General features: G+C 41.8%; 1 protein-coding gene across 2 annotated transcripts in view; it reads left to right on the top strand.

The window, feature by feature from the left end:
* The window catches only part of zfpm1 (zinc finger protein, FOG family member 1), a 79541-nt gene that overhangs the window by 18893 nt on the left and 36690 nt on the right, over positions 1-23958 (top strand). For both annotated transcript variants that reach the window (XM_084169368.1, XM_084169367.1), the window contains exons 2-3: positions 15961-16098; positions 19619-19741. In XM_084169368.1, the coding sequence (XP_084025494.1) occupies positions 15961-16098; positions 19619-19741 (261 nt within the window). The remainder of the gene's footprint in view (positions 1-15960; positions 16099-19618; positions 19742-23958) is intronic.

Genomic DNA, 23958 nt, shown 5'->3' with positions numbered 1-23958 from the left:
TACCTACTGTGAAGCATGGGGGTGGAAACATCATGCTTTGGGGCTGTTTTTCTGCAAAGGGACCAGGACGACTGATCCGTGTAAAGGAAAGAATGAATGGGGCCATGTATCGTGAGATTTTGAGTGAAAACCTCCTTCCATCAGCAAGGGCATTGAAGATGAAACGTGGCTGGGTCTTTCAGCATGACAATGATCCCAAACACACCGCCCGGGCAACGAAGGAGTGGCTTCGTAAGAAGCATTTCAAGGTCCTGGAGTGGCCTAGCCAGTCTCCAGATCTCAACCCCATAGAAAATCTTTGGAGGGAGTTGAAAGTCTGTGTTGCCCAGCGACAGCCCCAAAACATCACTGCTCTAGAGGAGATCTGCATGGAGGAATGGGCCAAAATACCAGCAACAGTGTGTGAAAACCTTGTGAAGACATACAGAAAACGTTTGACCTGTGTCATTGCCAACAAAGGGTATATAACAAAGTATTGAGAAACTTTTGTTATTGACCAAATACTTATTTTCCACCATAATTTGCAAATAAATTCATAAAAAATCCTACAATGTGATTTTCTAGATTTTTTTCCCTCATTTTGTCTGTTATAGTTGAAGTGTACCTATGATGAAAATTACAGCACAATTGGTGGCTGACTAAATACTTTTTTTCCCCATTGTACTTCCTTATTCCTTGCCTTTTTTTTTTTTCTCCCTCATCAATACTAAGAATGTCACTCGGACAGACGGACAGACACACTTTCCCTTTCTCCAACTCATTTAGTAATAATTTGTCAAATTATTAGTATTAGCAGCAGCAGTGTCCCCTGAAGTAAAACAATCGGCTGTAATCTATCAGTGTGTTATCAGGCCTATCTGAGAGCCGAGAAAGCCGGGGCTGGGTCCGTGGCGCCGAGTTCCGTAGCTGATAAAGTTTCAGAGTTCAGCGATGATGAATGTTAAGAAACTACACCCTCGTGAGAGAGGATGTGGACTTGGCAGAGGGAGCAAGGGGCCTGGGCTGAAAAACAAAAAGCCTCGGCACCAGCCATGGGTCGTGGGTCAAGCCCTTGTTTTTACAGACACACTCTCTGTCCTGACCCTCTCCTCATTTACTCTGTTTTTACACATGGCTCACTTTCCTCTCCCTCCCTCTCTCTCTCCTTAAATCTCTACTTTGCCCTTTTGGCGTATTCCCTAGTTTTCTTGTTCGGTTGCATCTGTATCAAAGTTTTCATCTCATGTGTCTCAGACATGTTTTTGCCCTCTATCCCCTGATCCCTTTGTCCTCTCTGTCCACCTGAGCTCATCAGCAGCTTCAATCTATCACCTGAGCCATCGCGTCATGCATCAAAGTCCCCCGATTACGATGCAATTGATAAGGTGGCTGGAGACTCAAAAGTGCACAGTACAAATTTCCGATAAAGCGTTAGTTCCTTTACAGATATTAGCTTCTGGGTATTCAAATGGTTCCCTTTCTTTAACTTAGAATTCCAAGAGCTGTGATATTTGATAAGGATATGTGTGGAACCAGCACAATTGGTGTCCCCTCAGTCTTCTGACATATTGTTCTCTGACATCTTTTTACCTTCATCTGCCTATAAAAAGTGGCAAAAAAAGAGAAATGGTTGGAGTTGTTAAGAGCATAAAGAGGGAACCATTATGATCGTGACAAAGTTCATGAGCGTATAATAGCAGTTAATGCGAACGCAAGGCGCGGGCAGCTTTGTTCGCCAAAGTGTTGAGCGTTTAATAGAATCTGATAGACACAAGTCCTCGGGCCCAGAGGACGAAGGGGGGACTATGTGCTCATCAAGGAACTTGGCGCTCATCAAGGGAGCCGGGTGCGCTCTAAAGGAATCATTTGTCAATAATTGGCCGTGTCAGTCTCGTTAGACGTTTGATAATGCTGCGGTTCTTTGGGGCCGGCCCGTGAATATCTCAAATGAAACCGCCAGGCAGCGTGTGGCAGCAGATCTGGGCTCTCGATAGCACCATTAAGTGCTTTAGAAGTATTTTAGCTGAATTCACACAAAGCAAAAATAGATAAATAAATAATGAAAAAGAAAGTGGAACATCAACTGTCAGGGAAGTGATACAGACTATAAGAAATAATTTGGGAGGGTCTCCTCAGCCATCACTGTGGTTAATTCGCTTACTCAAGCAATCGTGCGGACATGTCCTGTGTGTGTGTCCTACAGCCCTTTGGCCTTCTAAGTGCTACTGTAAGTGCTTATCCCAGCACTGTGTTATCCCAAAAATGGTTTCCAAAATGGTGTGTAGACTGTTCAGTAGGTGTGTGTGTGTGTGTCTGATCCCCTCTGTGAGCACATCACTCAGCACTATGGGATCCATTATCTCTTCCACTGAAAGGCCTGGAATGTTTCTAGAGATATTGTGGAATGGTTTATCTCAGAAATATCTCAGAATGGCTGACGTTTATCTGATTGGCTAAATCCTTCATGGCACCACATTCAACTGACCCTCTTTCCCAATTTCCCAATAGCTGCAAAATGGTGACTACACAAAATGTGCATATTCTCAAACACTACTGTATATCACAGTACACTGTGGTGTGGACCAAGGTTACAGCACCAAGCTTATATACCACTGGTTACTGCTCTTGAGTTGTGCTGCACCTACGTTCTGAGTAATAAGGGTGCAATATAAAACCCCAGTAGAGATGCATGGAGATCTCCCCTTAGTTTAGGGAAAGAGTCTCTCCCTGTATCAGCGCAGCGATCTAACCGATAAACACTGTCAGGGCCCGGGCTTGTTTGTCCTCATGCTGTACAATGCCACAGTGACCTTTCAGTCAACTGGTCAGACTTTGCATGTATTCCCGCTATTTCTTTTTTATGCAAATATGGACTGATCGGTTCCAGGGAGTGGGATTTTGGGCCTCACTGGTATAATTAAAGGAAGATTTTGGTGCCCAGGTGAAGATTATGGGAGTTTGGTCTGGTTAGTGTTATTAGAGGATGGGACTGGTTAATACTTCAAGTGTACTGGGCTGGCTGGACCTGGGCAGTGGTGTGTATGGTCTTGACAGGTTGGTAAGGATCGGTGTGGAGGGGTCATTATAATTACATCTTTGGGTTACTTTTACCCTTCAGTCCCATTTTAGATTACATTCTTCTCGACTATATGGCACATACAGGAAGGTTCATGTATGGGAAGATTTTACATGACTATACGCTTGCGGCTGTAACCTGGTAATAGCAGTATGAATGTATACATTTATAAGCGTGCTTCACCAAGGTAAAGTTTCGTATTCTGAATTTCCAGCAGTTTCTCTGAGTAAGGTGTTTTTCCCCACTTTAAAACCACACTGTTTAAGTGAGTGTAATACTGGAATCCAGCATTTATTATTAATCAAAAGATAACACTTTCAGTGCTGAACCTCGAGAGTGGTGGGCAATGGGCTGAGAGGAGGGGGGAAGGGGGAGGGAACGTTAATATTCCCTTTCCTCTGAGAGTGCCTCTCAAAAAAAGGAGACATCTATCGCTCTCATCCCCCTGCTTTTATTTCTTTTTCAGCTCATCTTAAATTTCCATTATTCACCACAAAAAGCCAAGCCAAGCCTATTCATATGGCTCTGTGACACTGACGGCCCCTCCTACACACACACACAAACACACACACACTTCAACCAACACTGTTATTAATCATCCCTATCAGTTTCTCACATCTCCCTGCTATTTGCTGTTTAATCACTAAAATAATATAGGGGGGTAGAGGGCTGTTGCCATGGTGACCAAAATTGAAAAGGTCAGGGTGAGTTTATCTTATCAGTGATAGGGAATGGTTACTAATTACAGATAGGTACTACCAGCTTTCAGTCCACTGGGCCCTGCCTTAAAACACTATCAGCAATCCACACCGGCCTGATATTAAAATTATCTACAGTCATCCACACAGACACACCTCGCCCTGGCACTGCACTGCACACCACGGCAGACCAGACAAGACAGGACCAGACTTTATCAGAGCTAACTAATACTCCAAACTAATGAAACAGCTCTGTTTTAATGAGAGCTGAGGTATGTACTAAGCTCAGCTAGTGACTGATGAAACGTGGCTTTTTCTAGGTTATGCCCTCAGCTTAGGGTGATGTATATCCTATTAAATTGTATAAGTATATTTATGACTAATTGCAACTATAGAGGAGCCATAGGGCCGCCATAATGATGAGACCTAGCTTTGTGAAAGATCACCAATCATATGGCTTTATTAGAAAGTGATTTATATAGACAACAGAACACTGTAATAATATTTCCGTTAAAGCTGTAAACTAATAATAACCTGTCTTATTATTTTGAAATATGTGGGGAAATTCCACGGTAACGGAATTACCATTGATTTCAAAGTTTAACAAACCATTCAACTCTATGCACAGGAACTACTTGTAACAATTTCCACAGAATTTAACCCAAACAAATTTTTGTGGAAGAATTGTGCAGATGCAAACTTTTGTAACTTAATTATGGTCAAATCTCCCTCAGGTTTTAATGCGACCATGTTTTCCGAAAACTCTGTTAAATATCTGCTCCGAATTAAGGTTGAAATATGTCTGCAGAAAGAATGGGGTATCAGCTATGGCACCTTAAGATTGAAAAAAATCTATTTTGGTTATTGAACTACAACAGTAAATTAAATGGATTTACACCCGGTAACGGAATTATGTCATGGGTCCCTGATCTGTACTACACATATATATATATATATATATATGTATATGTATATGTATATGTATATGTATATGTATATATATATATATATGTGTATATGTATGAATGAGAGAGGGCGGGGAGGAGAGAGAGAGAGATATTACATACACCTTAGCCAAATACATTTCAACTCAGTTTTTCACAATTCCTGACATTTAATCCTAATAAAAATTCCCTGTCTTAGGTCAGTTAGGATCACCACTTTATTTTAAGAATGTTAAATGTCAGAATAATAGTAGAGAGTGATTTATTTCAGCATTTAATTCTTTCATCACATTCCCAGTGGGTCAGAAGTTTACATACGCTCAATTAGGATTTGGTAGCATTGCCTTTAAATTGTTTAACTTGGGTCAAACGTTTCGGGTAGCTTTCCATAAGCTTCCCAAAATAAATTGGGTGAATTTTGTCCCAATCCTCCTGACAGAGCTGGTGTAACTGAGTCAGGTTTGTAGGCCTCCTTGCTCGCACACGCTTTTTCAGTTCTGCCCACAAATTGTCTATAGGATTGAGGTCAGGGCTTTGTGATGGCCACTCCAATACCTTGACTTTGTTGTCCTTAAGCCATTTTGCCACAACTTTGGAAGTATGCTTGGGGTTATTGTCCATTTGGAAGACCCATTTGCAACCAAGCTTTAACTTCCTGACTGATATCTTGAGATGTTGCTTCAATACAGTGAGGGAAAAAAGTATTTGATCCCCTGCTGATTTTGTACGTTTGCCCACTGACAAAGAAATGATCAGTCTATCATTTTAATGGTAGGTTTATTTGAACAGTGAGAGACAGAATAAAAATAATAATAATCCAGAGAAACGCATGTCAAAAATGTTATAAATTGATTTGCATTTTAATGAGGGAAATAAGTATTTGACCCCCTCTCAATCAGAAAGATTTCTGGCTCCCACGTGTCTTTTATACAGGTACCGAGCTAAGATTAGGAACACACTCTTAAAGGGAGTGCTCCTAATCTCAGCTTGTTACCTGTATAAAAGACACCTGTCCAGAAGCAATCAATCAATCAGATTCCAAACTCTCCACCATGGCCAAGACCAAAGAGCTCTCCAAGGATGTCAGGGACAAGATTGTAGACCTACACAAGGCAGGAATGGGCTACAAGACCATCGCCAAGCAGCTTGGTGAGAAGGTGACAACAGTTGGTGCGATTATTCGCAAATGGAAGAAACACAAAATAACTGTCAATCTACCTCGGCCTGGGGCTCCATGCAAGATCTCACCTCGTGGAGTTGCAATGATCATGAGAACAGTGAGGAATCAGCCCAGAAATACACGGGAGGATCTTGTCAATGATCTCAAGGCAGCTGGGACCATAGTCACCAAGAAAACAATTGGTAACACACTACGCCGTGAAGGACTGAAATCCTGCAGCGCCCGCAAGGTCCCCCTGCTCAAGAAAGCACATATACAGGGCCGTCTGAAGTTTGCCAATAAACATCTGAATGATTCAGAGGAGAACTGGGTGAAAGTGTTGTGGTCAGATGAGACCAAAATCGAGCTCTTTGGCATCAACTCATCTCGCCGTGTTTGGAGGAGGAGGAATGCTGCCTATGACCCCAAGAACACCATCCCCACCGTCAAACATGGAGGTGGAAACATTATGCTTTGGGGGTGTTTTTCTGCTAAGGGGACAGGACAACTTCACCGCATCAAAGGGACGATGGACAGGGCCATGTACCGTCAAATCTTGGGTGAGAACCTCCTTCCCTCAGCCAGGGCATTGAAATGGGTCGTGGATGGGTATTCCAGCATGACAATGACCCAAAACACACGGCCAAGGCAACAAAGGAGTGGCTCAAGAAGAAGCACATTAAGGTCCTGGAGTGGCCTAGCCAGTCTCCAGACCTTAATCCCATAGAAAATCTGTGGAGGGAGCTGAAGGTTCAAGTTGCCAAACGTCAGCCTCGAAACCTTAATGACTTGGAGAAGATCTGCAAAGAGGAGTTTGACAAAATCCCTCCTGAGATGTGTGCAAACCTGGTGGCCAACTACAAGAAACATCTGACCTCTGTGATTGCCAACAAGGGTTTTGCCACCAAGTACTAAGTCATGTTTTGCAGAGGGGTCAAATACTTATTTCCCTCATTAAAATGAAAAATCAATTTATAACATTTTTGATATGCGTTTTTCTGGATTTTTGTTGTTGTTATTCTGTCTCTCACTGTTCAAATAAACCTACCATTAAAATTATAGACTGATCATGTCTTTGTCAGTGGGCAAACATACAAAATCAGCAGGGGATCAAATACTTTTTTCCCTCACTGTATGTAAACTTCCGACTTCAACTGTATGTATGTGCATTCAATTGTGTGTGTACTGTGTATGTGCACTTGTTTCTCTGCACTCTTCCATTTATCATCTTTGACATTTGGCTGTACTCCCACCTATCTTACCATCATCTGAGAAGAACACATTTTTCCCATCAGAAATCCCGTTGTGGCTTTTTGCGTTTGAGGGGTGCTGATACTTCCTTTCGCAACCAGGGAAGATGTATAGATGTGAGTGCATCTTTTCTGGGCTGCGTTCCCTCTCCCCCTTCTGGATGTTATCGGAGCAGTGAGGGCTACAGTGATGCCCTGCCTCTTGAAAATACCCCCTTTCTTTGCTGCTGCCAGCCATGCAGTGGGTTATATTTAACAAGCTAACCCCACGCTATCTCCTCTACATCCCCTCTACATGTTCCACAGAGTTATCACACTCACACTCCCAGGATCTTTTTTTTTTTTTAAGCCATGTGACGGGAGGGATAGATAACATTTCAACTGCCATCCGCCCCTCTGCCCCTTTCTTTTACTCTCCATTTCCTCTTTTTTTTTTTTTTGCTCTCTTCCCTTTTTTGCCCTTTCAATTTATTTTTTGTTGATCTCTAAATCTGAAATTGTTGTTAGACCAATATAAACTGACATGGTCCTATGGTCATATGATCATGCAATGCCTCGATAAGTTACTGTTGGATATAGTGATGTGGAAGACTAGTGTTATTGTATATCCTGGCTATATGCAGCTCCTCTCTTTCCAGGGTTTCTCTTCAGGGGGTAGTAGCAGTAGCCACTGTGTTTTTATGTCCTTTTAGGATGTATAATTAAGTCATAACAATTACAGGAGAGCCATAAAAGAGTATTGTGGTTTAACAGGTTACGTGTAGATATTACACATCTTTGAAATACACAGTTGTGACTTCCACAGGGCAACCTGTATACTGAGTGGGTTAAAGAGCAGGTGCATACTCAGTGCATAAACAGTAGGCTATGATACTGTAGTTCTTAGTAAGCAAATACATTGTGTAGTTAACACCATTTAGATGTACTCAAACACTGTAGATACAAGCCAGAACAATTTGGATATCCAAGCATAGATATATCACAGTGATCCAATAGCCTGCATAAAGCCTGTAAAGCAGCGTTAAGTGGATAAAAGCAGCTAGGCCATGAGTCGAGGCCTCTCATCGTCTCCTATCAGGGCTGTATCAGTCTAGTCTAAACCCTAACCCCCAACACGTTCACTGGGGGTCACTTTCGCTCCAGCTTCCCAACAGCCTCTGCACTTTGAGCACTGTTTTGGTGATCCAAATCTGGGCAGGTTTTTCTTCTCTGGCTCGGGGATGTGTTTAGTCTCTCGAGCTAGCAGAAACATCTGTGGAAGTGTTTGTCTGTCGGAGCAGTGGCAATGGTTGTAGGCTCCTCTGGTTGGAGAGTTAAGCTAAGGCCTCAGGGTCAATGCTCAGATAAGATGGCCAACCGAAGGCCGCGGCACTTCAGACAGAGAGAGAGGAGGAGATAGAACAAGGCTCAGGAAGAGGAGGAGGTGCTTAGATCTCCTGCTTGTTTCTGTCAGAGCTTCGAGAGCCTTAGTGGAGGAGAAAAGGCGGTAGGTTGAGGCTTTTCTCCTCTCCTCTTCTCCTCTCCTCTGCATACCATCATAATCACTCCCCCTCCCATCTTCATTCAGGGTTAAGATCAAGGAGGAGAGTGGTGGAGGGATTGCAATCATCCTCCTTTTATAAAATCTCTCACATGTTCCCTCCCACATAAGTAATTACTAAGGGGATGATTCTAACTTGACTCACTCAGATTTCTTTCATTGTTTGCACCTCCAGTTCCATGCTTGTAGTGGTGTTGCTCTGAAAATGGATGGCACAGAGAAAGACTGGCACCAAGCTAAAAGTTAGGATATGAACTACTCAGACCTGTGTAGATTCACTTAAGCGTGCGTGTAATTGGCATAAAAGGCCATGTTAGGATCCAAGCCAAGTTAGGAGTTTGGCCCTAAGATCTTACACGCACTTGACACAAAATGACCTAAATTCTATGAAAATGTGTGTGGAAATTATCATCGGTGCTCAAGGACACTTCCTATATACCATGTGAGAGTCTGATAAAGAATATGCAACAATGTCACTGATATTTATTCTTCCAGACTAGAGTGTAGAGATTGTTCTACTGTGGTTTCTGTTTTGGAAAATAACAGTCAAGCTTAAGATCCACTGACCTTGTGTCTGTCTGTGTCTGTCTGTGTCTGTCTGTGTCTGTCTGTGTGTGTGTGTGTGTGTGTGTGTGTGCGGGATGGATTAGTGACCCCTTTACGACCCCCTAGTGATGCCTATAATAATGCCCATTTTGATTTTTATAGGCACATCTATTTACAATTGGCTCAGCAAACTGTTCGCTTGGTTACAACATAAAGACCCACAGCTGAACGCTATAGTCCCTAGACCTATTTACGGCTCCTATACTAAGGAGTAGAATACATTTTCAAACCTCTTAGGTGTGTATGTTGGAAGTCCAGACCATTAGATTTATGTGAAATAAGGTATGTATTATGATCAGAAGATTGAGGGGGATGTTATTGCGAAAGGTCCCTCTATCCAGTTTCCGTACACACAAACACACACACACTAGTCAAAAATGTGAATTGGAGGGGTGTGTGTGTCTGAGTGCGTCAGTATACCCACTCAGTGGCCTTGCTGGTTGTTCGGGGGGGATTCAACCCCACCCCCCCTCTCCCCATGGATCTTGGGATGGTGGGAAAGTTAAAATCTGCTGCTATTTTCTATCTTTTATCAGGGCGCTTATCGCCTGGCTCTTGTCTGCATGCCTGGCTTCAATAGTCCAGGGTCTCGGCTCTAGCCGCCTGGCAACTCAACTCCCCCTGGTTCTCCCCTCATGTGCTCTGCTCTGGCTGTACTCTCTGCCCAAGAGCAAATATGACCATGGAGAGGGGATAGAGCAGCACACAGTTGCAGCGGCCTTTTTTCTTATTTAGGGAAAATTGTTGTCAATGTTTTTCAATTGTTTTTGTGTCTGTGTGTGTCTTGTTTTTGGAGGTTGTGTCTGTGTGTGAGTGAGAAATGTATTCATAATAACCCTCCCACGTACAGGCAGCATGACACAAAACCTTCTCTTAAAATGCATTACATCTTAAACACAAGAAAACACGGACAAATACAGTACACAATTGTCCCTTTAGACAACACAACACACACATTCTTACATACAGTACATCCGATAATGAGTGGATCATAGGCCCAGACCTCCTCCTATATAACCTCTATGGGATAGTATCATGGCCTTGATAATAATGACCATCTTTCACCGGGAGAGTGTTTGATGAGGTGCCAAGTAGGAACCGTTGTGATGTGTGTCTAGGGAGGGAAGGGACATCATTCCACATACTGTATCCTAGAGAGGGAGCATATGCTACACTGGTCATATAAAAGCCTCATTATGATTATGAAGTGTCATTTATAATATACATTTTAAATCTGTTGAACATTACTGTTAGATGTTACTATTTTGATCAATGTTAATGCTTTAACAGTTACTGTAATTACAAGTAGATGAACAAGGACAGTGAGGTTTATAGTCAAATAACTAAAATGGTTGAGAGGTCACCAGGTCATAGCTAGGTCACACAGCTAGATGTTGCTCTGCTCTTGAATATGTTCCATACCAGAAACCTGTTGAATTTTAAGCCGTGTGAAATGTATTGACAAATGCAAATACTCTGATGATAATAATATGTATTCTGCACCCAAACAAAGGTGATGAAATCTTGTAAAATGTCCTTGCAATCACAGATGTCTTTTTATACCTCACCATTCATTGTGCCTTGGTGCACACAATGCTGGTTTGATGCCATTGATGTGGGGAATATACTGTATCTCAAGATATAAGGTGTGGTTGGTATAATGAGTGTCTTAAACAACCTGTTTCCCACCCTGCTGCCCATGAGGTGTCACACAATCTGGACTCATCTGAAAATTCTGTATTGGGAGGTAGCTAGAGGAGCTAGGTGAAAATGTGAGAATGCCATTGTGAATGTAATGCTGTTAGTGTGTATGAGGCTCAGAGACACTTGGACCCTATCATGGCTAAAAACACCATGTTCCAACATGGAAAACAAGAGGAAAGATTTATTTTAGCCCAGCAGAAATGTCCTCTTGAGAGGTGGGGCTATCTGATAGATTGGTGTGAAGAGGTTTGTTGATCTCCCCTTGCAGGGGTAGTTTTTCTCTCATGGGGGCATGAAGTATACCCTGCACTGGACTATCCATCACTGGTGATGCTGGGCAGTGGGTAACCTTGGTGCTATCTACCATCACACCTGCCCTCTCAGGGCCCACAGAGTGATATCCAGGCAGGAGGGAAGCTGGTTTCCCTCCATGTTACTGACTCCTTCCTGTTTTCCTTTCCTCTTCCCGTTCTCTTTCTGTGGGTTCATTCACCCTGTCGTCTCCCCTGGACCATTATCAGGGAGAGAGCTCCTGCTCATTAAGGAGTTAATTTTCTCCTTCCTATCTCTGATTAGTATAGTGAACCTAAAGCACTGTGAATTCTTTAAATTTATTTCGTGTTATCAAAAGGAGAAAAAGGGGAATGGGGGATATTTAATCGTTTAAGTAGTCTTCCTGGGGAACTGTTCTTTTTTTATTTTTTTATTTTTTTTATTTTCCCAGCAATGTAAAGAAATCCTGCTGAAGCCGCCCAGCTCAGTAATTCTGTTTTAAACCAATGAAAAAAAAAAAAAAAACGACTTGATGAAATTCCGCTATCAGCTCCGAACCAATATGCAAAATATCTTGCTGGAAATCAAATAGCTATTATGTTTTCATTTCCACGTCGGCGTATTTGCTTAATGAAGAGGAGACAGATCAGACCAGCAGAGAGAGTCTGCAGGAGCCGATAACCGAGAACGGCTCCCAGCTATCCGCACAGAGTGACGCTCCCAGTCACAGCGGTTTTTTTCAGAGAGCGAGGGAGGGGTGGTGGGGGGTAGAGGGAGGGAGGAAGGGAGGGGAAGAAAGCGGGAGAGCGAGAATATAAAAGAGATGGCAGGGTGGAAAGGGGAGAAATGTGGGGGATGATTATATAGGATGGAGTGAGGGATGTAGTTAAGGGAAAAGAGGGTGAGATAGAGAGATTTAATTTGGGGAGGTGTAAAAGAAAAGCTTCTGTACCTCAGTGCTCTGTCCGGGGATTTAACTGTTTGATGTTTGACGTCCTGCTGTCACGTCGTCCACATTTGGGATCAGGCGGGCCCTGTTTGAAGTGTTCCAATGCCCTGTGCACATGAATATCATTGCCACGCATTATCATCATATTATAATCACAGTCATTATCATAAGTATTATAATCACTCATTCGTATCACTGATGGCGTTGACAGACATTTTATGCAGATATATTTTTCTATTTAGTTGCAGGCTATAACTCATATCTGTCTGCATATATTTTCTGACTGTTTAGTCTGGCTGTATTTAAGTGGTTTGATAGACAGTTCTGCTCACAGGAATGCTACTTATTTATAAAGTGATGGAATGACATGAGATGAAGCCACTAAAATATGGATGACTTATTTTCTGTTCCACAACCCCAACATTCTACATGGTAAGAAAAGTATGTAGTCTACCAACCATACTCATTTCCCAATCATGCCCATATACAGGCATTATAGAGTGTGTGACTGCCCACAGGCTGTGGATCCTCTCTATAGCCTCTATGTGGGCCTGGGTCTTCACTGAGGGCTGGTGAGGCAGCTAGGGAGTGGTATGGTCATTCTGAACCCAGTTAGAGTGGTGTGCCGGGCCCCAGCCTGTTTCAGAGCATCCATCTCCCTGATCTACACCTGTCTGTCTGCAGTTGGACCAGAGTGAGTCCCTGCCACTCATCTGCTGGCAGGGCAGTGAGAGTGCAGAGCAGAGTAGCCCAGAGGCCCTCAGGCTTATCTGCGACGTCAGGGACTGTGGCGCCCGTCACACCACTGCACTCTGGTCCTTCATCTGTCTGCAGAGTACTCAATCATCATCGCAGGAGATTTGGAGATCTTCAGAGCGATCAATGTCACCAGGATTTCAGATCTGTCAAGTTCTACACGTTTTGCTTGATTTCTGTAAGGATTTTTTATTTATTTTTCACCTAGATATCAAATTAGAAAAATCAATCCGATCGCATGGACTACATTTTTTGCAAAGTACAACGAAAGCTGAATTCTGATAATTGAAGTGGGCTTTGAACCCTCTTGGGGGGGTTCAAGCTTGAAAGACCTGATAGAACTGAAGGAAAAATAATATTTACTCAATCCTTCGTTATTCCCTTTACTCTGATCAATACGAGGCTCCTCTTCAGCATGTGACTCTATGTCAGGTAGCCCAGTTCCCTCCTCAAGAGTACATACCAAAGGGCCTCTCTCACTCGCCCTGTAAGGTTTTCTTCTTTCTCACAAGTCTCTGATTGTCTGATACAAGTAGCGCTTCTCTTCTAGTTCTACTGTTTTGTAAGATGGTTATTAGTGTAAGAGCTGGTGAGGCGCGGCGGCTGTTTAATCAGGCTTGTTGAGCATGCAGGTTTGATGTGTTGTCTCTGTGTTTAATCACCGCTGCTGAGCACACAGGTTTGATGTGGATGGCAAGTTAATAAAGCAGTATCTCCTCTGCCTTCATCAGCTCAACACTTTGTTCTGTGCTGCATTAGAGTGGCAGATGGAGGCTGCTCTGAGCCCCCCCCACACCCCCCGGTCTCTCTTTCTTTTTCACTGATGTCCTTATGATGAAAATTCTGTGTCACAGATGCATGCAGGTTAGTGTGTGTCTCTGAGTGCACACACATGAATGGCTTGAGACTTATTTCAGAATCTGGCTTATGGCAGCAGTTCAATACTTGATTGACAGTCCAGACACTTGCTCCTCAAATTATACTAGGCTACAAATCTCCATTGTGTGATATATTTCTGGGTTGTTTTCTGTTAGTTAATATACTTAATATGATTGGTTAACAAATTAATATATATTTTTATTTGTTAAGTCTAATTCTGAATTGTTTAACACCGTTTTATTCAGTGAGTTTTAAATAATTTGTGGTTATAACTTTGAAAAGTTCAAATGATGTAGGATGGTACAATGCTTATCAAGTAGCCTATACTATCCTTTCTTCCAACTATCCTGAAGAGGGAAAAATATTCTATTTTTTGTGGATAAATGAGGCAAAAGTTTAAACTTATTCCGCACCATTTGATGTCTGAAAGCAGTGATGCGGCGATTGATTCATTAAACCAGAACAGTAATGAGGAAAGAAATCATAATTCAAACTTACATTTTTAACAAGAAATATAATTGGAATTTTATACAGAGAAGTCCCTTTGTACAATTATGATTAAAGGAAAATTAATTGTATGAAAATGTCCTCACAGATACTGAAAATTTGATCTACCAAAGCTCGAACCACATAATTCTAAAATATTATGTTCGGGATCGATCTTTTTTTCTTTCATCTTTTTATTATTATTAAGGTCCAAATCTAACTGTTAATTTTATCTGAAACAGTGAGCCATGCAGGCGTGGAAGTCAAAATTAGCCTAAAGATGTTTCATTTACAAAGACAGAAACACTTTGTCAGGCAGCGATTGTTTCCAAGCATTATCTCCGCCTCGTTTTAATTGCTTGGAAGTGAAATTAACAGAATTAGAAAAATTCCCTTTCCCTTTTTCTACAAGACTCTTTATTCACGGGTATTGTTGTGTGCTTTGTATAGATTATAGGCCTTTTTGTTCTAGGAGTGTAAATATATACGCCCCCAGTCATGGCTTTAGCTTGGAACAATCCCACTTCGCTCATCACAACCTCATGGAAATTAATTGACAAACTATGGGGTAAAATCCCATTTTAATATCCAGTATTAATTTGACAAAAATGTACTTGTTTAAAATTATGTGTTGTGCCCCAAGACTTAATTGCAATGCCTTTGTGTTTGCATTTGTTGTTTATTTTCTCCCATGGTAATCAGTAGAATAACCATTTACACTGACTTGACAGTTCCTAATCCTCTTTATGGAATAGGGCCGGAGATTAATTAATAATCTCTCTGTGTTCTCCTGGGAATAGGCTGTAACGTTATGTCTACAGAGAGTCGTGGCATCCAATGCGATTTGAAATACTGGTGTGCTTTTATAATTAGAGTGGTCTCATGTAGAACCTTTTCTGTGTGTGACAGTACATTGAAAGCACATGAGGAGAGAGCTGCTCCCGACCTGCACCAATAGAATGAGACTATAATGAGCAGCACAGTGATGATGGGGACTGGGTCTGATGAAAACAACGAGAGGTTTTGTGTTCTCATCCTTGGTTTTATTTAGTCTGAATGATAATTATTAGGAGAATGCATATCAATTAATTTTTATTATTTTAAAGCATTATTAGCATTATTATGAAAGCATGATATTATTATGCTTTAATTTAGGCTATCCTCACCGGTCTAAAATAGCTCAGCAACATAATCGGCAGGTAGTCAGCAGGGATTATAGAAATACAATATCAGGTGTGAGTTAATTATCTTATGACATTAGTAAAACCGCTTTAGTGTACCAAATATAAAATGTATTATCAATGTTGCGTTCAGGGAATAGCACTTACTTTTTTCACACATTACTAAATCTATTGTGCAGAATTTGCTATCCTTAATTTTTTTGGGCACTCCTAATTCCATGAGACCAATTTTACAAGGGACATGAAATGAAAAATTTAATCACTTCAGAGCTTTCTGTTCAGTAATCTCTATTGAGGAGTGACAGCACAATATTCTAGTTTCACTGTATTAAATTCAAATGGCTAAATATATCGTCATGAATTGGGGTATGGATTCCTTCACCTGATGTTATTGTGCTGTGGGTTAGTGGTTAATGCCTTCATATAAATGAGTAAAGATTTTCAATTCAATTAAATGTTCCCTCTTGTTTCTTCTGGAAGGTTCTATTGGGGACTTGGAGGGTGGTGAGGACAACACACCTGACGACATCAGCCTATCAGGCGATGAGGGCGGAGCCTCAGACTCAGCAGAATGTGACAGCTCCAGTACACCACCATACACCCCCCTGTACAATGAAGGTGAGCTCTCAGCCGGGGCAACACTGAGAAACATACAGCTATCCTCTTATAACAATGCAACAAAACTCAGTGAGTACCTGGTGGCGTCCAAGTAGATCCACTGCCTCTCACAATGCCTTAGCTCATGGCTGGTACTGTAGTTTGCTGAGATGCTGTGAACGACGTGGCTCTCTGCCACTATTGCCAAACGGCTCATATGCCCCTCAAATACTACTGCCAGTGGCAGCTCCCTGGTTTTTCTCACTGAAATATTGCTTTTGATTCTGGCCCAGGGCATGAACGCTTCTTGGCAAGTGCCCTGTTTCATTCTGTGGAACAATCTGTGGTGAGCTCACCATGTTAGTTGATTCATACAACAGTTGTCTTCTGTCATGGCACCATGATCTTGGAGATAGATTGATAGCATCATCTCAGATCTCAGTCTTCAGTCTCAATCATATTTTTTTCTAGTAATTAATGATCTATTCGGCTGTCTTCACTACTGTAGGTATGACTGCGGCTGTTATGTTGACTCCTTTATTATTTAATATTTGCATTGATGATTTGACTGATTCCCCCTACTCATTATGATTTCTTTATTAGTTGTAAGTTAAAAGATACGTTATGCCGTTCCTGGGTAATGAGTTCTATACTCTTTCAAATCAACTGCCAGTGATATGTAACCACTAATACCCATAAACTCATCATATCCCAATATCCCACTACTTGTTAATTGTTAACCAAAACTTACAGAATACATAAATTAATGTTGAAAATATAATTTCACATATCCATATGTCTAAAGCATCTACCAATTTTTCCTTTTGACCAGATCTTAGCATCACTGCTTGGCCCCATATATTTTCCTCAGGTTATCCACTATCCTGTGATAGTGAAGTTTGGAATCATATTCTTTTGAGGTATTAAAGAGTTCTGTTTTTCTTTTAGAATAAGAAAAATTCCTGCACTTGTGAAATTTTGGGCTGGAGTGATAAGCATCTGCTGGTTGGCTTGGTTTGATAAACCCTTGGAAATTCTGTCAGGTATTAATCGAGACTAGATTAGAGATTACCCAGGGTTGTGTGTTGATTTCAGCTTGTATGCTGCAGGTGAGGATGAGATAATTAAATGTGAGTCTGTGTGAGGGAGAAGAATAGAACGTCGATTACATTTCAGAGCCAAATAAAGCGTGTATTTTTGTGTGTTTTCTCTTGTGTCTTTGTCTCCCCCCCCCCCCCCCCCAAACTGAATGGAGAAGCGACACGTCACCTTGTTGATTTAGCGCTCTCTCGGGTTCCTCGGTTGCCCGGTGCTGCCATTATCAGCTCTCTGATAATCAGCCGTGTTTGACAGACCTGCTCTTTCAACCTGGGATCAATACCAGGTCTTTATCGGGCCAGCGCTGGCTAATAAAGGCAAGGTCCCTTATCCACCATCTGGGAGAGAGAGACACAGGCGATAAGCGCCTGATAACTTAGAGAGAAAAACACATTCTACCAGTAAAAGGACCCGCTCTGTGTTCGTCTTCTAGACTGGAAACAAATATATTAATTTGCACTGAAAAATGAATGTGCCTTTGCACATGCACACACACACACTACTCATCTGCTCAATCCATCTCTCTCTGTCGTGGTGTGACTTTTCTTCCTTTCAATGTTCGTTTATTCTCAGTGTTTCATGTGATCTATGGTCTACAGGTGAGGACAGGAACTCTTACTGAAACAAGGATCCTTGTCTGAGACCTTATTAGGCTAATACAAAATATGGTAGTCAATATTCTCTTCACAGGGCCTTTGCACTCAAGTAGCATCCCTGTTTTTGTTTCCGTGGGAACCAGTGGAGTTCACCAGTGAGTGAACATGAGTTAAGAGCAGAGGTCAACAATGCAGTAGGGAGGAGGACACACACAGTTGGGGATGAGAAAGAGGAGTCTGGGTTTAGAAGTTCAGATTATTGGGTGACTTTGCCCTGCAGGTGTGACAGGGGAAGTTCTGCTTATCAGATTGATGGAGGCTGTCTTGGTTGGGTGGGAGGGGTGGTGGTGGTGGGGCAGAGAAGGAGGGAAAGAGGTAGAGGGGGAGGAGGGGGCGGCAGAAAAGTCTCTGTCGACGACTCCTGATACCTGCCTCCTCGGCTCAGATGATATGGGAGATAATATTGATAATATTAAACGCAATAACTGTGGTTCCAGCTCCACTCCCCCAGCTGAGCGCTGCATGATAAAATCAATGTGCCATTCAATGTGATTTATAGCTGAAAATAATAGGACTGTTTAGGCAGGGAGGGAGGGTTAGTAGTGTAGGGGCTGATGTGCTGGGACAGGCTGTTTGTGTGTGTGTGTGTGTGTGTGTGTATGGGGTGGGATGGAGAGTTGGACGTGGTGGTGGTGGTGGGGGGGGGGGGTTAGGGAGGAGGTGGCAGGAAATAGTTGATTTATTTGATGATACAGATCTAATCTCCAACTGTTACATTAATAACAGCACCTCTCTGAGGGTGTCACGTGGGCGGACGTTTATGGCTGGTATCGATCGAGAGCTATCGCTGTTTATCTGAGCAGGAATGCAATGGTAAATATGCCCTTTGTGCACAAGGCCGAGGTGTTATCGGGGTGGGGTGATGGGGAGGGATTTGGGGGGAGAAGGTGAGGGGGGGGGGCAGGGGTGGGAGAGTACCTCTGATTTAAGCTAATGGCTAATAATCAGCCCATTCTGCCAGGTAGGAACACAGTGGAAGTAAAGTGTATGATACCAAAGTCAAAGAGGAGGTTCAGAGTTCTCCCTACACAGTGAATACTTTGATCAGAGGGAGAGATTCAGTAATCACCTTCATCAAAGACAGAAAGGGATATTGATGACGGTGATTAGAGTGTATACTGCGTCTGTTTCTTTGTTGGAGGTGATTTGCCTTTATACGACAGAGAGAGAGAGAGATCACTAGACATTGTCTCTAATGAGGTTTTCTCTCTGTGGTGTCGCTGGGAGAATCAAAGGGTCCATCTCTGTGCTGAGGTGTTGTGTTACACAGCTATGGAGGCTTTATTCTGAGGGCTTTGATCAACAGACAGGAACCGCCACTGATGAGGAAAGTATGTGTGGAGTAGACTCATTATACACACACACACACACACACACTCAAGTGTGACGAATTGCGCACACACACACACACACACACACACACACATATTGTCCTGTCCTCTGGGTAGATGGGGTCGATAGACATGACAGCTCTGCTTCTAGCTCTTAAGCAACTTTGCATTTTTTTTGTGTGTGTGTTATTTCCTACGTTATTAGCCCAGAATGTTTTTTGTGTTATTGCAAACAGCCGGAAATAACTTCGATATCAGAGCGGCGGTAACTCTCTCTCTCTCACACACACACACACACACACACACAGGTTGAATAAAGACGTAAGAGGATAAATAGCCACTGGATGGCCATCTATCCTCTTATGAACAGTGTTTATTTTCATGTCTATGTAATGTCATATTATACACCAACCCTGTTGTTTGATGTCTCATTGTTCTGATACCCTATTTAAACAGAGCCAAGGACACATGACTCCCTTTGTGCGCCTGATGATGATGTGGAGGAGAAAGGTCCAACACACACTGAAGAGGAGGAGGAGATGGAAGAGGAGGAAGACTGTCTACATTGGAGGGGTCCAGGTGAGTCAGTTTGTCTGTCTGTCCCACTAGTCAGAGACTGTGAATCCATGTCTAGTTTGTCTTGTTTATTGTGTAGTGCATGTGTAATGTGTTTGTTCTTGTGTCATAACAGATGACTGTGTATTTGTTTTGTAAAGTAAGTGTGAGTGTGTTTAAGTTGCTGTGTTGTTGTGTAGATGGTGTGATGTGCCCAGGCTGTTGTTTTGGAGAGGCAGCCATTAATGTGACCAATGGGAATTTATTCAACCATGACACAGGGGAGTTAACAAGCAATTACCATCTTTTTTTTTTCTTTCTCCTCCTTCTTGTCACGGCTGTTTTTGTTATTTATTTTTCTTCTGTTCGATTAAATCATGTAAGGAGATTACCACAGGATCTAGCTTTCATATTTATTTTCAAACTGTCTGCGTGTGTGTGCCCATCAGTGAGTATGTGTCAGTGTTTTAATTATTTTAGTTGAGGATGTTTTCATTATCGTCATGTCCCAGCCTGTCCCTTTAACAGTAATTGGAGCGATATTAATTGCTGTGTGGTTACTGGTTGATGGCAGCACAGTGATGTTAGTGTGATAGGCTTTTTTCCTCACAAACTAACTGCCGGGAGAGCGAGAGAGAGGGGGAGCGAGCAAGAGATAGCCCTTCTATCAGTACTGGAGCAGGCACTGTCTTTATCAGGAGCACGATTGGCAAAAGGGAAACTTTGACCGGTCTGAATTTTTCTCTTATCGCCAAGACCCCCCCCCCCCCTCCCCCCATCACCACTAACAACCCCCAAACCCAGACATGCACTTCCCTCTTTTTTCTTCTTCTGAATGTCAGGAATTGAGACATGGTGAACGTGGTCTTGTTCATACATTCGTTTAGTCTCTATCAGCGATTTCTCACAAGTCTCTGGGAGAGGAACATTTGCTTGTATGGAAAAGTATTTTATCTCCTACTTTGTGTTAGCATTCCGCTCATTTCTCACTGTCACTTAGTTTACCCCTGTTTTCGGATCAGACTGAAGATCCAGAACTTTCTAGCCACGTATCTGTTTTTGTCTCTACCTTCTGGCTGTCCGTCTGGGTACATGGATTTGGGGTGGTTTACACTAGAGAGCAGGGTCTGGTCAGGTCAGGTCCCTCTCCTTCTAACTCTCCCTTTCCCCCTCCCTCTCTCCGTCTCTCTGTCACTCTCACAAGCTGTCCAACTTAACTATTTTCCTCCTCACAAATGCAGACTGTCATGCTCCTGTCTGCCAGAGATTGGTGCTTGCCCTCAATTTCTGTGCTTTCTAGATGTTCATGTCATGGCAGCCACGCTTCATGTGAGAAATTTGATATATTCTGTCTCCATGAATGATGTCTTCAGGCCCTCGCAGCCTTCTCTCTCTCTCTCTTTATGCCATAATGAGTCAATGATGAACACAATCATGAATATTTGTCGTTCATTTACAGTGTAGAAATATTTTTCATGTAATTTCCAATTCTGTCAAAGTCGAATTTTTACAATATAATGGTAATGATTATTACGTTAGCAATTCTTTATAGAAAGGATTTTTATATTTTCTTAAATCAATTTAGTTCCTGTAAATTATATTGCATTGTGTGTGTGTGTCATTACCACTGCTCAGACAATATATTTCACACTAACAAAAGGAAGACTCATATTGTAATTGCTGAAAATAAGGATTTTAATTCTTCCCATGCCTATATTTGTCGACCACATTCGTTTCCTGTTATTAGAAAATAGAATTCGACACTTCCCACCAGAAAGCCATTACATTATCTTCCTGTAGTGTGATTTAGTGTGTTATTTGTCCTGGTAGGACCATATGATAAGTGGTTATCGTATGATTGTAGCCTACACTTTCATCCAACTGAGTGATATGACTATAGACTATAGTTATCAAGCAGTATTTTGAATTAATTTTGTTCTGTTCACTGTCAATAACTATCAAAACAATGCCTTTGTGGCATTAATTGATAGTGAAAACCATGAACATCAAAAATATGCTTTGATTATAAGCAATATTTAAATAAGTTGGATGCTGTAGGAAAAGGCTTACACTAGTTTAAATATTTATTTAATTAATGATATTCTTGCTATATTTTTCAGGCCATCGGGAAGATGAGGTGTGTGTCTGTGGTTGTATGTGTAATATAATATATTATAATATAGAGTTAGATGAGGGTGTGGTGTTGTAGAATGAAAGGCGGTGGCTGGGAACAAGTGTCAGGCAGGGATAGTATGATACGGTAAAGCGGCTTTTTAATCTAGGATGTGTCCTGCTGCATGATATGCCAAATAAATTATGAAGAGAGAAAAAAATGTATCTTTTGAATGACCTTGCTGGCTGGAGGGTTTGATATTTTCCTCTCTGCATAAAATTCTTGATATGCAAATAGCCGTCACAGTAATCCCTCGTGGCTCACGGACTGTCGCTCCTGGCTCTCTCTCCTCCACATACAGAACAGAACAGACTGAGTGTCACTGAGCTGCAGAATCGGACCCGGAGAAACCCAGCAGACCTGCCTTGCTAGCATTTTACGCTATCCTTATAATAATAAATAATAATCCTCCAGAGTTATTCAAATGACCCCCAATAAAACATTATTATGGCAACGTAATAATAATAATTATTAGTATTTACCAGGCGTGGTGGATTTTTTTATAATATTTAATTATGAGGGACCATGGAGTGACTTAGTATATGCATATTATCAATGGCATATAAATTATAATAATTTATTTGGGGGAGCGGGGGTGGTGGGTGAGGGGCAGGGAGGGAGTGGTCCTGATATGAAGGTGTGTGTATAGTGGGTTAGGTTTTCTGTCTGTCTGCAGAGAGTGACTGAATCTGCATGTCCCTCTATAGGAGAGCTCCGTAGAGGGAATTAGAGGGAGAGCTGAGGGATGAGCAAAACTAAAGTGGAAAAGGCAGAGGTAGTACTGACATGGCTCCTTACAGGTATACCAAGATTAACGTATTAAATACAATTCGTTTTAATCATGACTATATTAAAAATTCGGACAATTATTATTATGAAGTCTGTTTTTAAATCTACATATGATATATGGTTGTATGTGAATTATAAAGCAAATTCATGTACCTAACAGCAAGGTTTTGAACATGCCTTATATTTAGAAGTTTTGGAGACAGTGATCCCGTGTGACAGAGCTTTTTCTATCACCATGCAGAGTATTAAAGGCAGTAACGTTATTTGGTAAATGCTCTTTGTGTGCTTTGCTTTTTTATTATTTTGCAAGTTTTTTTATTTCTCTGTAAAGATATATCCATCAAATGAGAAGTTATTCAAATGAGTCTTGTGTATCAGGTTGCGAAATAGCAGTTTTACTCTGAGGTTTGTTATTTCAGCTTATTCCTTGTGTGTCACGAATGGCAGAAGGCAGTGGAGGTATCAAGTGCAGTAATAATATATTTGCATAATGTTTTGTAGCTATTTTCTCTATTATTAGTATTAGAAATCATCAGTTTGTACTGATCTAGATGAAGATTCTAAGGACAAGAACACTTGTTTGTTGTGGCCACAAATCAAAGTGATTATTTCATGGATGAAGAGTACTGATTGTGATGGTACAGTTTGCATTTCTATGCATTTCTGCAAAGGTGTGGGTGTATATCTACAGCTTGTCTTTGAGAAAGAGGATGCATTTTTCTATAATGGCAATGCCAAAGTAAAGCAGCTAATTTGAAGAAAATGGTAATCCGGTTGGCAGCGACTGTGGTTGTGTAAAGACAGCCTGTTATCTTGGGGGGAGGGGTGTCCAGTGTTAAGGCTGGTTTACAGTTGGTCTATTGACATTTCTGTAGACAGTTGTCGCAGTCACATCATAAACATTCGATTGTGGTCTGACATCAAACTTGAGGGGTAGGGGTGAGGAGTAGGAGTGAGGGGATAGGGTGAGGGAATGTGTTTCACCCCCTGGGGTGAGGCTGGGAATGTGTGTCTAAGGGAAATATTGGTCTCTTGATATGTTCTTATAATGAGCACACAGCAGAGTGGTGTATAGAAAGCCAACCACTCATTATTAGACATTTTTCTCATGGCTTCTCTGTAACCTTTCTATTACATCAGATTATATTTATCATTCATAAGCTATTTCTTACTCATTCCCAGAGGTTTGTTTGCCTTTTAGATACTCTATACCCATTGGATGTGTTGATACAGGGCATTTCCATCGAAAAGGACCCATGAGCACCTACAGTGAGGGGGA

Source organism: Coregonus lavaretus, assembly GCF_964263955.1.
Source record: "Coregonus lavaretus genome assembly, chromosome: 9".
Lineage (NCBI taxonomy): Eukaryota > Metazoa > Chordata > Actinopteri > Salmoniformes > Salmonidae > Coregonus > Coregonus lavaretus.
The sequence above is the reverse complement of the archived record's forward strand: the minus strand, read 5'-3'. Positions and strand labels throughout refer to the sequence as shown.